General features: G+C 43.2%; 2 protein-coding genes across 3 annotated transcripts; both read left to right on the top strand.

Moving 5' to 3' along the window:
• The first annotated feature begins 4,162 nt into the window (after positions 1–4,162).
• Positions 4,163–6,663, top strand: LOC115201470 (proteasome subunit beta type-1-B). Its single transcript, XM_029765121.1, has 6 exons — positions 4,163–4,458; positions 4,856–4,963; positions 5,399–5,480; positions 5,628–5,757; positions 5,918–6,024; positions 6,314–6,663. The coding sequence occupies exons 1-6, from the start codon at positions 4,358–4,360 to the stop codon at positions 6,497–6,499; spliced, it is 714 nt and encodes a 237-aa protein (XP_029620981.1). The 5' UTR covers positions 4,163–4,357; the 3' UTR covers positions 6,500–6,663.
• A 2,282-nt stretch (positions 6,664–8,945) lies between these two features.
• LOC115201469 (TATA-box-binding protein) lies at positions 8,946–12,496 on the top strand. 2 transcript variants are annotated; one of them, XM_029765120.1, is made up of 9 exons: positions 8,946–9,021; positions 9,143–9,299; positions 9,922–10,027; positions 10,136–10,461; positions 10,620–10,707; positions 10,898–10,989; positions 11,075–11,242; positions 11,424–11,518; positions 11,609–12,496. In XM_029765120.1, the coding sequence occupies exons 3-9, from the start codon at positions 9,977–9,979 to the stop codon at positions 11,686–11,688; spliced, it is 900 nt and encodes a 299-aa protein (XP_029620980.1). In that variant the 5' UTR covers positions 8,946–9,021; positions 9,143–9,299; positions 9,922–9,976; the 3' UTR covers positions 11,689–12,496. The 2 variants fall into 2 exon arrangements, with proteins under 2 accessions (XP_029620980.1, XP_029620979.1); XM_029765119.1 differs by lacking the exon at positions 8,946–9,021 and having other exon boundaries at positions 9,044–9,299.
• Positions 12,497–14,888: the final 2,392 nt, after the last annotated feature.

The raw sequence follows: 14,888 nt of genomic DNA on the forward strand, positions 1-14,888 counted from the left end.
CCTCACTGAACTTCTGGAGAGAGTTTGCTGCACTGAAAGTAAAGGGACTGAATAATTTTGCACGGCCAATTTTTCAGTTTTTTATTTGTTAAAAAAGTTTGAAATATCCAATAAATTTCGTTCCACTTCATAATTGTGTCCCACTTGTTGTTGATTCTTCACAAAAAAATACAGTTTTATATCTTTATGTTTGAAGCCTGAAATGTGGCAAAAGGTCGAAAAGTTCAAGGGGGCCGAATACTTTTGCAAGGCACTGTATATGCTAGGCGTTGTCAGATGAAGTCCCAAATGATGAAGTCCCAAAAAATTGTCATGGCCACCTCGATTATTTACAATGACACCCCCACCCTTTGTTTTTTTATCATGCTGCTACTCGCTGTTTATTATCTATGCATAGTCACTTTACAAACTACCTCAACTAACCTGTACCCCCGCACATTGACTCGGTACCGGTACCCCCTCTATATAGCCTCACTATTGTTTTATAATTTTCTTGTGTTACTTTTTGATTTTATTAAACATTTTTACTTTAGTTTATTTACTAAATATATTCTTAACTCTATTTCTTGAACTGCATTGTTGTCTAAGGCCTTGTAAGTAAGCATTTCACAGTAAGGTTGTTGTATTTGGCGCATGTGACAAATAACATTTGATTTGATTTAGTAATTAGTAGGATTCTGTGTTTTCCCAAGCAAGTGATTGCTTTTGATAAACATGCTTTATCTGCCTTTCCAATTAAAACTAGTTTGAAAATGTACACATTTATTTTATGGAAAAGAGCCTTGTTTTTATTTATTTTTACCCCTTTTTTGCCCCCAATTTCGTGGTATCCAAATGGTAGTAGTTACAGTCTTGTCTCATCGCTGCAACTCCTGTACAGACTCGGGAGAGGCGAAGGTCGAGAGCCATGCGTCCTCAGAAACACAACCCAACCAAGCCACACTGCTTCTTGACACAATGCCCATCCAACCCGGAAGCCAGCCGCACCAATGTGTCGGAGGAAACACCGTACACCTGGCGACCTGGTCAGCGTGCACTGCACCCGGCCCGCCACAGGAGTCGCTAGTGCGCAATGAGACAAGGATACCCCTGCCGTCCAAACCCTCCCTAACCCGGACGACGCTGGGCCATTTGTGCGCCGCCCCATGGGCCTCCCGGTCGCGGCCGGCTGCGACAGAGCCTGGACTCAAACCCAGAATCTCTGGTGGCACAGCTAGGACTGCGATGCAGTGCCTTAGACCACTGCGCCACCCAAAAAGAGCCTTGTTGACAACATGACCGAGCTGCTCAAATTACTGTTAATCATGTGGCATCATGTTGTGGGGGTGCTTTGCTGCAGGAGGGACTGGTGCACTTCACAAAATAGATGGCATCATGAGGCAGGAAAATTATGTGGATATATTGAAGCAACATCTCAAGACATCAGTCAGGAAGTTAAAGCTTGGTCGCAAATGGGTCTTCCAAATTGACAATGACGCCAAGCATACTTCCAAAGTTGTGGCAAAATGGCTTAAGGACAACAAAGTCAAGGTATTGAAGTAGCCATCACAAAGCCCTGACCTCAATTCCATAGAAAATGTGTGGGCAGAACTGAAAAAGTGTGTGCGAGCAAAGAAGCCTACAAACCTGACTCAGTTACATCAGCTCTGTCAGGAGGAATGGGCCACCTGCTGGGTGAATGGAGAAAAATAAGAAAGTCTGTCATCCTGTTGTTTTTTGATAAAGAGCACTTACCTACGAATGTGAAGCTTGGTTATGTAAGATACGCTGTAAGAGCTTTTGTCCCCCAAACCACTGCAGTGTAAAAATTGTCAAGGATTTGTCCATGTTTCAAGTGTGTGCAGATGGACGGAGTATACTGAAGAACAATGTACAACAAGACAACGGTGTTTCAATTGTGATGGGAATCATGAGTTCCTGGAGTGCCCTGTAAGGGTGAAGAACATTGAGATGGCTAAAGTTAGAGCGGTCAATCGAATCTCCTATGCGGAGGTGATTTAAACAAGTGACACTCGTGAAAATATGGTAATGGATGGACCACAGCCTGAAGAAATGTTTGCTGGCATTCAAAATAAAATAAATTGTTATTGGTCACATACACATATTTAGCAGATGTTATTGCGGGTGTCGCAAAATGCTTGTGTTCCTAGCTCCAACAGTGCAGTAGTATCTAACAATTCACAACAATACAAAAATCTAAAAGTAAAAGAATGGAATTAAGAAATATATAAATATTAGGACGAGCAATGTCAGAGTGGCATTGACTTAATACAGTAGAATACAATACATTATATACATGTGAGATGAGTAAAGCAGTATGTAAACATTATTAAAGTGACTAGTGTTTCATTATTAAAATGGCCAGTGATTCCATGTCTTGTATATGGGGCAGCAGCCGCTAAGGTGCAGGGTTGAGTAGCTGGGTGGTAGCCGGCTTGCGATGGGTATTTAACAGTCTGATGGTCTTGAGATAGAAGCTGTTTTTCAGCCTCTCGGTCCTAACTTTGATGCCCCTATACTGACCTCGCCTTCTGGATGATAGCGGGGTGACCAGGCCGGGGCTCGGGTGGTTAATGTCCTTGATAATCTTTTTGGCCTTCCTGTGACATCGGGTGCTGTTGGTGTTCTGGAGGGCAGGCAGTGTACCCCGGTGATGCGTTGGGCAGACCGTACCATCCTCTGGAGAGCCCTGTGGTTGCAGGTGGTGCAGTTGCCGTACCAGGCGGTGATACAGCCCGACAGGATGCTCTCAATTGTGCATCTGTAAAAGTTTCTGAGGGTCTTCGGGGCCAAGCCGAATTTCTTCAGCCGCTGTTGCGCCTTCTTCACCACACTGTTTGTGTGGGTGGACCATTTCAGATTGTCAGTGATGTGTACGCCGAGGAACTTGAAGCTTTCCACCTTCTCCACTTCGGTCCCGTCGATATAGATAGGGGCGTGCTCCCTCTGCTGTTTCCTGAAGTCCACGATCAGCTCCTTCATTTTGTTGTCGTTGAGGGAGAGGTTATTTTCCTGGCACCACTCCGCCAGGGCCTTCACTTCCTCCCTGTAGGCTGTCTCGTCAATGTTGGTAATCAGACCTACTACTGTTGTGTCGTCTGCAAACTTGATGATTGAGTTGGAGGTGTGCATGGCCACGCAGTCATGGGTAAACAGGGAGTACAGGAGGGGGCTGAGCACGCACCGTTATGGGGCCCCAGTGTTGAGGATCAACGAAGTGGAGGTGATGTTTCCTACCTTCACCACTGGGGGCGGCCCATCAGGAAGTCCAGCACCCAGTTGCACAGGGTGGCGTTCAGACCCAGGTCCCCGAGCTTAATGATGAGCTTGGAGGGTACTATGGTGTTGAAGACTGAGCTATAATCAATGAACAGCATTCTGACGTTGGTATTCCTCTTGTCCCGATGGAATAGGGCAGTGTGCAGTGCGATGGCGATTGCATTGTCTGTGGATCTATTGGAGTGGTAAGCAAATTGAAGTTGGTCTAAGGTGTCAGGTAAGGTAGAGGTAATATGATATTTAACTAGCCTCTCAAGCACTTCATGATGACAGAAGTGAGTGCTACAGGGCGATAGTAATTTAGTTCAGTTACGTTTGCTTTCTTTGGTACAGGAACAATGGTGGACATCTTGCAGCAAGTGGGGACAGCAGACTGGGATAGGGAGAGATTGAACAGGTCTGTTAATACTCCAGCCAGCTGGTCTGCGCATGCTCTGAGGACGTGGCTAGGGATGCGGTCGGGGCTTTGTGAGGGTTAACACGCTTAAATGTCTTACTCATGTCGGCCACGGAGAACGAGAGCCCACAGTCCTTGGGAGCGGGCCGCATCGGTGGCACAGGGTTATCCTGGCGGGCAAAGGTGTTTAGCTTGTCTGTGTATTAAAAAGTAAAAGAAACTGGACATTATTTTGTCTGTGGCAGAAAAGTTTTTGGGACTTACGAGGGGTACTGGCACTGGAAGACTGCCTGCAGTCCCAGGCTCCCCTTGAGCCTGTGTAGGGATCGGCGCTGTTTTATTTTTAACCGAAAAGTTGTTTGATTTGATTTTTTTGGGTAGTAGTTGAGTAGTTTTTTTTGTTTACGTTTTTTGTTAATTCTGTTTCTATGCCGCACACTAAATTGTGTGAACGACAATATACAGAAGAAGAAGAATGTTGAGTTGACACCCATGTTCTGGTAGCTAGTTGAGTTGCATTTACCCATGACTCCAGCCAGAAGGTGGTAGGAAAGACACATTTTTGTTTTGCAGGTTGTTGAAGAAGAGGCATATCCGTTCGCCATATTGCAGTGATACAGCGATATTTCCCACTTGTCTTTGGGAAGCTGAAGACTTTGCGTTTCCTTGTTAACCGGCACAATGTTTGCGACACAAGTTTATGGAGATAATGGGAAAATGAAGGAATATCACTATACTGGACCAGTAGAGCACCGATTCTCTCCATATTCCTTTAACGGAGGGTAAGCATCACTATCCAGCTAGCTAGCAAATGTTAGCAAGTTAACGTTACCTAGCTAATGCTGTTGTGCAGTTAGAACGGACAGTGACTGAATATAAGTTAAGTGTCTGACTAAATGTGTCCATGAAGCAAAAAACTAACACTTAACTAATCGAGATCACTTTTAGCTAGTTACGTGAATAACAGACTTCGCTAGCTACATGTTTGGTTTCGATTTCAGTTAGCTAATTAGCATACGTTAGCTATTATCTGACGCTAACAGTAGTTAGACTAGTTTCTTTACAGCTAACTACTTATGTCACGGAGCTGATTAATGTTTTGCCAAGACGAACTTGTTTGTAAGGGAGCCTCAAAGTCTTAACATAGTTTTTATTGTGCTTCCTTTATTGTGCTTCCAGGACTGTGCTTGCTGTTGCCGGTGAAGACTTTGCCGTTGTGGCCTCAGACACCCGTCTGAGTGAAGGCTATTCAATCCACAGCCGTGACTCTCCAAAATGCTACAAGTTGTAAGTCAAGTACACACTACTGTATTTCCAAGGATGAGCGAAGGCACATTATCAAATGGTGTGGTTTAACTCCACTAACTGGCTCGCTATTTCTACGTTTAAACAGGCAGTCAAATTCGCCTCAAATCTTTTCACAAATTGGTCTTTTGACCTATCAGATCAGTTCTGAAAGAGCTTGCTGTGAAAATATCTGATGTGATTGGTCAAAATAGCAATTAGAGGGGAAAATATCGTTAATTGGGCTGCCTGTCTAAACACAGCCTAAGTGACTCATCAATGTGTTATGTATTGACACATGACACATCTAAATGCAGTCTTGGTAAAACTAAATAATTTGAAATGGATACTGCTTGTGAACATCATAATACATGGGATGTAAATCAATATTCAACCACTAAATGCTGTTACTAATACAGTTTGTTTCATTTATCACAGGACAGATACAACTGTCATAGGATGCAGTGGATTCCATGGAGATTGCTTGACCCTTACTAAAATCATTGATGCAAGATTAAAGGTGAGATCATCTTGGGCTTGAGACTCAGTTTCACTTACATTCATAAATGTTACTTTAAATATAGTTTTCTAAGTTGAAAGTTATGGAATACTGCTGTACACTAAGTTAGCATTTGTAAATGTTTCATTTTCAAACAAATATTTGTAGATGTACAAGCACTCCAACAACAAATGCATGACAAGTGGAGCAATCGCAGCCATGCTGTCAACAATCCTGTACGGTAGAAGATTCTTCCCCTACTACGTTTACAACATCATCGGTGGCTTGGATGAGGAGGGTATGTCTCCGACTCTATTTCTGTTATTACTATAATCATAATGCTTGGTTCATTTTGTGTAAGTTGTGTAAGTTATTCACTGCATGTTTTTTTATTTTATCCACTTCTAGTCCAATATGTATTACTCTCCTAACTGATTTGGATTGTTTTTGCTTTTCAGGTAAAGGAGCTGTTTATAGTTTTGACCCAGTGGGATCCTATCAGAGAGACACATACAAAGCTGGAGGCTCAGCGAGTGCTATGCTGCAACCTCTGCTTGACAACCAGGTAAAGAAACAAAGGGGCATAAGTTCAGCATCACTACCTTTTTTAAGGGCTTTGTTTCCCCTGAAGCGCCTCTGTCCAATGGATTGTACTGCAATCCGACAGCACAATATGACTTGAATGTTTCTGTGTTTAAAAAAAATAAAAAGAAAAGAAAATCATGTATTATTTGGCAGTTTCAAGGCAACTCTAGACATTCTAGTGGCCTAATCGATACTGTATTGGTTCAGAACAAATCAGTTCTTGGTTTCTGTATAGCCCCTTATCGTCTTTATTCTTAATTTACAATCAGATTGGATTCAAGAACATGGAGGGTGTGCAGCACCTGCCCCTGAGCCAGGAGAAGGCTGTGCAGCTGGTCAAAGATGTCTTCATCTCCGCTGCTGAGAGAGATGTGTACACCGGGGACGCCCTCAGGATCTGCATAGTCACCAAGGATGGCATCAAAGAAGAGACAGTCCCTCTCAGGAAGGACTGAACAACCTTTTCCCTGCTGCTGTCAACCTCCCACTCTTGTCTGTATTTTTCACATTTTGGACCTATCTCCTGCTTTTTACATTCTTGCTGAAGAAAGATGTTCCCTGTAGTTCATTTTGTCAGTGTCCATTTTTATTAAACATGAAACATTAAATGTTGAAAATGTATTTGATTACAATGGAGTATGAACTGTTAAGAAAAACCAACAAACACAGTGTATAAAACATTAGGGTCACCTTCCTAATATTGAGTTGCACCCCGTTTTGCCCTCAGAACAGGCTCAATTTGTTGAGGCATGCACTCTACAAGGTGTTGAAAGCGTTCCACAGGGATGCTGGCCCATGTTGACTCAATGCTTCCCAGAGTTGTGTCAAGTTGGCTGGATGTCCTTTGGGTGGGGGACCATTCTTGATATGGATAGGAAACTGTTGAGTGGAAACCCTGCAGCGCTGTAGTTCTTAACACTCAAACCAGTGCACATGGCACCTACTACAATACCCCAGTTCAAAGGCACTTAATATTTTGAATGGGGCACAATCCATGTCTCAAAGCTTAAAAATCCTTCATTAACCTGTCTCCCCTCATCTACACCAGGGCTGCCCAATACTCTTCATGGAGATCTGCTGTCCTGTGGGTTTTCAATCCAACCCTAATTTAACACACCTGATTCTACTAATTAGCTGCTCAACAAGACCTTAACTGGCTGAATCAGATATGCTAAGTTAGGGTTGGACTGAACCTACAGGACAGTAGATTTCCAGGAAGAGGGTTGGGCAGCCCTGATCTACACTGAAGTGGATATAACAGTTGACATCATAGCTTTCACTTGGTCAGTCTGTCATGGAAAGAGCAGGTGTTCCTAATGTTTTTTTCACAGTGTATATGCCATCGGTCCAATGATTGGAAGTGTCTCCTTAGAAGAGAGTTGGTTAAGGCTCGCAGTAATACTTTTTGCCAAATAGGGGTGTTTACAACTGTAGAGATTGAGTTTGGCCATTCAGAACTGGACCCACAACCCCACTGTGCCATAACTGTCCAGACCTATTTGTGGTAATAAGGTAGTATTCTTGCATATGTAAGTCCTCTCAAAGAGGTGTACTTCACACTAAAACCCCTATGCAGCCAGGGGAATGCTTCTGACAAAGAACAGAAACCAGGGATTATCCTTCTGCTGTCACCAATGTAATTATTGAGGGGCAACTGCAGAAGTAGGGGTTGAACCAGTGACCCTGTGGATCAAGGCATGTGCACTACAACCTGTGCCATAAAAGCAGAAATCCTATCTAAGCATGCTCTCAGGCCAGGAAGACTACACATGGGTCAGGATAAAGATGAGTCTGACAGGAGTGAAGTTTTTTGAAAAAGTGGAACCTTGCCGTTTGGCTGATCCATTTGTGGTTTCAGGGTGGGTGAAAACAGTTGGATGCTGTGGATTCGGTGAGGGGAATCAGAAGTGGTCTTGTGATGATTGTGTTTCTGCTGGTCAGAGGGAGCAGGTGCTCTGTGTTAAACGAATGGGGGCAAGAGACCTGAATAGTTTTGCTCTCAAGAAAAGGGCGCCATTAAAAGGAGTGATTACTGGGGTAGCGGTAAATGTGAAAGCTGACCAACCGAATGGGAAGATTCCCGGTGTTTGTGATGCTTGTCGTTTGGTGTGACGCAGACCGGGTGGTGTGAGTGGAGAAAGAGTCATTGTCTGTTCTTTTGAGTTTTGATGTTGAGTCTTTGCCTGACAAAAGTTTTGTTATGAGAAATATAAGTTATCCTGTACGAGCGTTTGTACCAAATACATTATGCTGTTACAGGTGTCAAGCTTATGGGCATGTGGCAGCAGTGTTAAGGAGGGAGGTGCCTAGGTGTGCAGAAGGGCATGAGACAAAGGAATGTATAGCATTGGGGAAAGTAGTGGTGATGGTTAATTGTAGGGGTGGGGATCAGAAATGTCCCGTGCGAGAGGCAGGTTGAGGTTTCCAGGGTTAGAATAGTGCAGAAGTTGTCGTATGCTGAGGCAGTGAAGAAAGTAGAGGAAGATCAAGGGTCGAGGGGGAGGAGTGGTGTGAGTATTAGATCTGTACCAGTACAGAGGGATAAACCAACAAGTGATATGTTTCAGTAAGATTGGATGTTTTGCATTTATTGCAATGGTTATCAACTGTACTGCAGGGATGGAACGTAAGTCGCAGAAAATAGGTTGTGGTGGCAGCTGCAAAGAGGTATGTGGGTGTGCGAGACTTGACAGAAGATTTACATGATGTTGGCCTCAAGTAGGGCTAAATAGATAGAAATAGTGGAGTATTTTTATAAAAAAGTAAAACAAATGTGAGTGTAGTGTTAGACGGTAGGGTATTTATTTTTAGTTATTTTTTAAGCGAATTTATAGCAATGGTTATCAACTGTACTACAGGGATGGAACATAACTCCTACTAGACTGGAGTTATACGCCAGTCTAGTTGGTGGCGGTAATGCAAACGGTGTTTAATGCCAACCGCAGATAAAGTTAATCGAAGAAGACCACACGCTCAGGTCAAGAAAATATATAATGCCAACCCCTTTTATTTTTTTCTTGAACAGCACTTTCTGTTTTTGATTTGGGGGAACTATTGCCCCTGTACATTGTCAGAGAAAATAATCAAGAATGTAATAGGAACTTTGATGGATGCCAACCGCGGTTAAACCTCATCGGAAAAGGCTTAGGAACTTTGACACCGGAAGTGGTTACTGATGTCGCTGTTTAGAGCAAGTGCATGAATCCGTGGAACCATCAGCTAGCCAAAGCTCCTTTGAATGTTATAGAGACGGGGGTGAGTATTTGACATATTTACGGAGTCCCTTCTCAACACACCAGCATCACTTAGTGAGCAAAACACTAACGACCACACGGAGTGTTGCAATTGTAGTAGCTAGCTTGCGTTGGCTAACGTAACTACTACGCTAACCTGGCCAACTGCAAGTCAGATGCGAAATTTGCGCCAAACTGTTTTTTTAAGCTCACACGAAGTTGCATGGTTTCTATAAACAAAAGCATACATTGCAAAGTTGGCTTGAATTTCAGTGCGTGGTGTTAAAGTGCTAGGTAGCTATGTTAAAAGTTCGCGCGCCACTGTAGCGGTAGCTAACTTAGTTAACGTTTGTTAGCTGACTGTCTGGCTGCAAGGTTAACAAATTAGATAATTAGCTGTCTATAGTTGTAAGTTAGCTACTGCTGCATTGTGTGGTCTAGTTGAGTGATTGGTCAAGTTTCCATTGACAACAGTGTTTGGCACCGATTTCCCCGGTCTCAATGCTTAGCCAACTTTCTGTATGTGATTTGTCTATTCTTTCTGGTCAAAAGAAGCGATCTAAGGGGTTCGCTGCCACGCTCTGCTATTACCATTCATGACTGTTGTCGAAATGATCAAACCCAGATTTGCTCCTACTCCTCAGAGAATTTCAGGCCTTTGAGACGGCCAGTCAAGTGAACGCTTCATAATTTGAGGACATGGAGCAGAACAACAGTTTGCCTCCTTTCCAGGGTCTTGCCTCCCCTCAGGTAACTAATTTGAGTGAGACGTTATTGTTGTCAACACAGGAACAACATTGCTCAAATGTTTTAGTTTCAACTAGCCTAATTGGGGGATTGTTCTTCCATCTGTCAAAGGGGGCAATGACTCCTGGTATGCCCATTTTCAGCCCCATGATGCCCTATGGCAGTGGTCTGACTCCCCAACCTGTCACGAACACCAACAGCCTGTCTCTCCTGGAAGAGCAGCAGCGGCAACAACAACAGCAGCAGGCTTCGGCCCAGCAGGCTGGGGTGCCAGGGGGTTTGGGACAGACACCACAGCTTTATCACTCCCAAACGGTCACCACCACCACACTGCCAGGAAACACCCCCCTCTACACCGCTACACCGCTAACCCCCATGACACCCATCACACCTGCCACTCCTGCCTCTGAGAGTTCTGGGATTGTCCCTCAGTTACAGTAAGTGTTCCTGAACAGTTAATTAGTCTCAACCCCTATATACTCCTATAAAGCTGAAACACAAGACGCTAATAGATGAAGGTGAATAGTGATGTGACCATATCAACAGCGAGAATCTCCCATCCTGATGGCATGGTTTATTTCCTTCCCTTTTTTAGGAACATCGTATCCACTGTGAACTTGGGCTGCAAACTTGACTTGAAAACAATAGCACTGCGAGCTAGAAATGCTGAGTACAACCCCAAGGTAAGCATAAATTGTTATTCTTCATTTGCACAAATCATTGTCAGGGCCCAGGGAAAGGTGAAATAGTAACAGGCTAAAATGTAACTAGAATGGGCCCACAAGGCATGTTGCTTTGGGTCTGAGAATGTCCCACCAAGACACTGTTCTATTGACAAAATTTACAACTTTCTCAACTGTTCTTGTCTTACAGCGATTTGCTGCTGTAATCATGAGAATACGAGAGCCAAGAACAACTGCACTTATCTTCAGTTCTGGAAAAATGGTTTGCACGGGAGCCAAAAGGTTAATATCTTTTTTTTAAAGACACAAAGCATGTCAAAACAACATCTGTTTAAAGACCTCATCATGCTCCCTCCTACCCCTTTAGTGAAGAGCAGTCCCGCCTGGCAGCCAGGAAATACGCCAGAGTCGTGCAGAAGTTGGGCTTCCCAGCCAAATTTCTTGATTTCAAGATTCAGAACATGGTGGGCAGCTGTGACGTCAAATTCCCCATTCGGTTAGAGGGACTTGTACTAACTCACCAACAGTTCAGCAGGTTTGTCATATTCACTACTGCAAAATGAAAGCCTGTAATATCTGGTGGGATGCATTCTTATACTTGTAATTCTGACATATTTTGTACATTGTTTATAATACTAAGATTGGTATTCTAAAGTGATTTAGTACTGGGAGCAAAGATTAGAAGTAGGCCTAAATTTTTTTTCTTATTTTTCCAGTTATGAACCTGAGTTGTTCCCTGGGCTAATCTACAGAATGATCAAACCCAGAATTGTCCTACTGATATTCGTTTCAGGCAAAGTTGTATTAACAGGTGAGGTTTTTCTCCTTTTCCTAATAACATAGAGTAAGGGCATTTGTTGTCAAATGTAACCTTACTATCCTTTTTGCTGCTTATTTCAAGGTGCAAAGGTGAGAGGAGAAATTTATGAAGCATTTGAAAACATCTACCCCATCTTGAAAGGATTCAGGAAGACGACGTAAATATTTATGCCTGCAATCTTTTTTTTAAATTTTTTAATAGTCACAGCGGAACTTGCTCTGTTGTGACCAGTTACATTGGGACTCTGATTGGACCTGTACATTTTAATCAGCAAGTCGGGGACCCCTCCTAATCACCTTAATGGTGATTGGATACTAGGGGAAATGCTGTATTTTAGCAGTTTTATTTGTTTTTAAATGACTCTTGCTTGATATTAAATGAGGCAGTCTGGCTGACAATTTCTTTTCATTGAAGCATTTAATTTTTCAAAAGTAGGTTTTAAGATATCCTTTCGTTTCTCAGTGCATGTTTGTCCACACACCCTACAAGCAGACATTCAAGATTCCTAACCTTATTCTTTAAATGGTTTTTACAGTCAATTTAACTGTTATGACTTATCTCCAGATTGAATGTTACTTAGGATTGTGTTGCAAGGCTTACCAATTTGTCTTTATTGCGACAATATTTTTTGTACATATTCCATTTTGATAACTCTTTGCTGCTGAAGTCAAGAAAATGGTGGAACATTCATCATGCAACCTTGTGCATCTGAGTGTTATTAGTAACTATGTACCTCAGATGTGTTATTTTTCTCATTCCGTTTTTGGTCATTTTAAGTGCTATTTAAGAACAGTCATGTTTTAATGCTAAAATAGACAAACTAATTCACCATGGATTTTGTTTCAATAGTTGATACGTACTGTATATTTGGTCTACGAACTAATCACACGAAAGCAGTCAGTCATTATGTCCTTGTTTTAAATGTTATTTTGCTCCATTGTGCACAATTAAATATTCACTTACCAATTGTGATCGCCCTCGTTAGTTAAAAAGCTCTTTTCAGGGTATGGCAAGATTTTGAACTTGTCATAATTTCACTGGATTAATCAAATGTTATTGGACATACGTGTTTAGCGAAATGCTTGTTTCTAGCTCCAACAGTGCAGTAATATCTAACAATACACACATCTAAGTGGAGGAATGGAATTAAGAATATATAAATATTTGGACAAGCAATGTCAGTGTGGCATAGACTAAGATGCAGTACAATAGAATACAGTATATACATGAGATGGGTATGCAAACATTATTAGTAACTAGTGTTCCATTATTAAAGTGGCCAGTGATTTCAAGTCTATGCATAAAGGGCAGCAGCCTTAAATGTGATAGCTATTTAACAGGCTGATGGCCTTGAGATAGATGCTGTTTTTCAGTTTCTCGGTCCCAGCTTTGATGAACCTGTACTGACCTTGCCTTCTGGGTGAACAGGCAGTGGCTCGGGTGGTTGTTGTCCTTGCTCTTTTTGGCCTTCCTGTGACATCGAGTATTGTAGGTGTCCTGGAGGACAGGTAGTGTGCCCCCGGTGATGTGCTGGGCAGACTGCACCACCCTCTGGAGAGCCTTGTGGTTGCGGGCGGTGATACGAGTAGCGCAGCAGTCTAAGGCACTGCATCTCAGTGCTAGAGATGTCACTACAGACCCGAGTTAGATTCCAGGCTGTATCACAACTGGCCGTGATTGGGAGTCCCATCGGGCGGCACACAATTGGCCTAGCGTCATCCGGGTTAGGGTTTGGCCTTGGTAGGCTGTCATTGTAAATAAGAATTTGTTCATAACTGACTTGCATCTGTAAAAGTTTGAGGGTTTTAGGTGCCAAGCCAAATTTCTTCAGCCTCCTGATGTTGAAGAGGCGCTGTTGCGCCTTCGTCACCACACTGTGTGGGTGGACCATTTCAGTTTGCCAGTGACGTGTACACCGAGGAACTGGAAGCTTTCCACTGCAATCCTGTCAGTGGATAGGGGCGTGTTCCCTCTGCTGTTTCCGGAAGTCCACGATAGGCTCCTTTGTTTTGTTGACGTTGAGAGGTTATTTTTATTGCACCACATACCCAGGGCCCTCACCTCCCTGTGATGCTGTCTCGTCATTGTTGGTAATCAGGTCTACTACTGTTGTGTCGTCTGCAAACTTGTTGATTGAGTTGGAGGCGTGTGTGAACAGGGAGTACAGGAGGGGGCTGAGCACACATCCTTGTGGAGCTCCAGTGTTGAGGACCAGCGAAGTGGAGGTGTTGTTTCCTATCTTCACCACCTTGGGGTGGCCCGTCAGGAAGTCCAGGACCCAGTTGCACAGGGCGGGGTTCATACACTTGCCTTCCCCGTATACACTTGCAAGTTCACAAGCAGCATCACAGGCAGCCCAGATCTTGATTCCATATTTTGCTGGTTTAGACGATATGTACTGCCTGAAGGGGCAGCGGCCCCTAAATGGCATAAGCTGCTCTACAACAGTAACGTTGGGCCCAGGGTTGTAAAACAGGGGAAGGCAGTCCACCCACTTGTCCCACAATGACCTGATTGTAGCTAGCTTGTCTCTCTACCGCCGAGCTGGTCTGGTGTCTCGGTTATTGAAGCGGATATTCCTGGAAATAATGTGGAACGGAAAAGTCAGTTTCTGCATCCCACAGGGATTCTGTGGATTCCCCATTGGATCTGAAAACACCAGCAAGGAGAAGAACCCCAAAGTATGCATGTAAATTAGTTTGATCCATCTCCTTCCCACCAAATTAGTGCAGTCCAGAATGATTTAAAATAAAAAATAAATACTAGTTTTCATTTTTTTATTTTTACAATATATCAAAATAATGTATTGTAATAACATTGTGCGGTTCCTGCAAGACATTGTGTAGTTTCACACACTACAAAGACTAAGAGTGCGAGAAAAGCGGGAGCCAGGCAGGTTCTTGGTGCTATGTTGAAACAGCAGGCCCAGGGAGGAGGAAGACAGAGTGAAGGTACACAGCAAACCTTTTTGTTTAAATTTGACTTATTTTCACCCACACACATGGTGGACCTGAACACCTCATATGTAATATAAATGTGTAGAGGGGTGCAGTGTGGACTCAATGAAAATGTGTTATTTTACATGGCCAATTAATTGCATAATTTTATTTGAGTAAACATTGAAAATGGGTCCCACAGACCCGAACACCACACAAGGGTTAACTACATTTACATTTACGTCATTTAGCAGACGCTCTTATCCAGAGCGACTTACAAATTGGTGGATGCACCTTATGATATCCAGTGGAACAACCACTTACAATAGTTAATCTATATATTTTTTTTGGGGGGGGGGGGTTAGAAGGATTACTTTATCCTATCCCAGGTATTCCTTAAAGAGGTGGGGTTTCAGGTGTCTACG

Source organism: Salmo trutta, chromosome 10, assembly GCF_901001165.1.
Source record: "Salmo trutta chromosome 10, fSalTru1.1, whole genome shotgun sequence".
NCBI classification, from domain to species: Eukaryota; Metazoa; Chordata; class Actinopteri; order Salmoniformes; family Salmonidae; genus Salmo; species Salmo trutta.

Excerpts from the sequence above, each read along its gene's own strand:
- LOC115201469 (XM_029765120.1), top strand. The coding sequence starts at position 9,977 with ATGGAGCAGAACAACAGTTTGCCTCCTTTCCAGGGTCTTGCCTCCCCT. Across the intron at positions 10,990-11,074 it reads GTTTGCACGGGAGCCAAAAG|TGAAGAGCAGTCCCGCCTGG; the intron begins GTTAATATCTTT and ends CTACCCCTTTAG. Across the intron at positions 11,243-11,423 it reads ACTCACCAACAGTTCAGCAG|TTATGAACCTGAGTTGTTCC; the intron begins GTTTGTCATATT and ends TTATTTTTCCAG.
- LOC115201470 (XM_029765121.1), top strand. The coding sequence starts at position 4,358 with ATGTTTGCGACACAAGTTTATGGAGATAATGGGAAAATGAAGGAATAT. Across the intron at positions 4,964-5,398 it reads TCTCCAAAATGCTACAAGTT|GACAGATACAACTGTCATAG; the intron begins GTAAGTCAAGTA and ends CATTTATCACAG. Across the intron at positions 6,025-6,313 it reads AACCTCTGCTTGACAACCAG|ATTGGATTCAAGAACATGGA; the intron begins GTAAAGAAACAA and ends ATTTACAATCAG.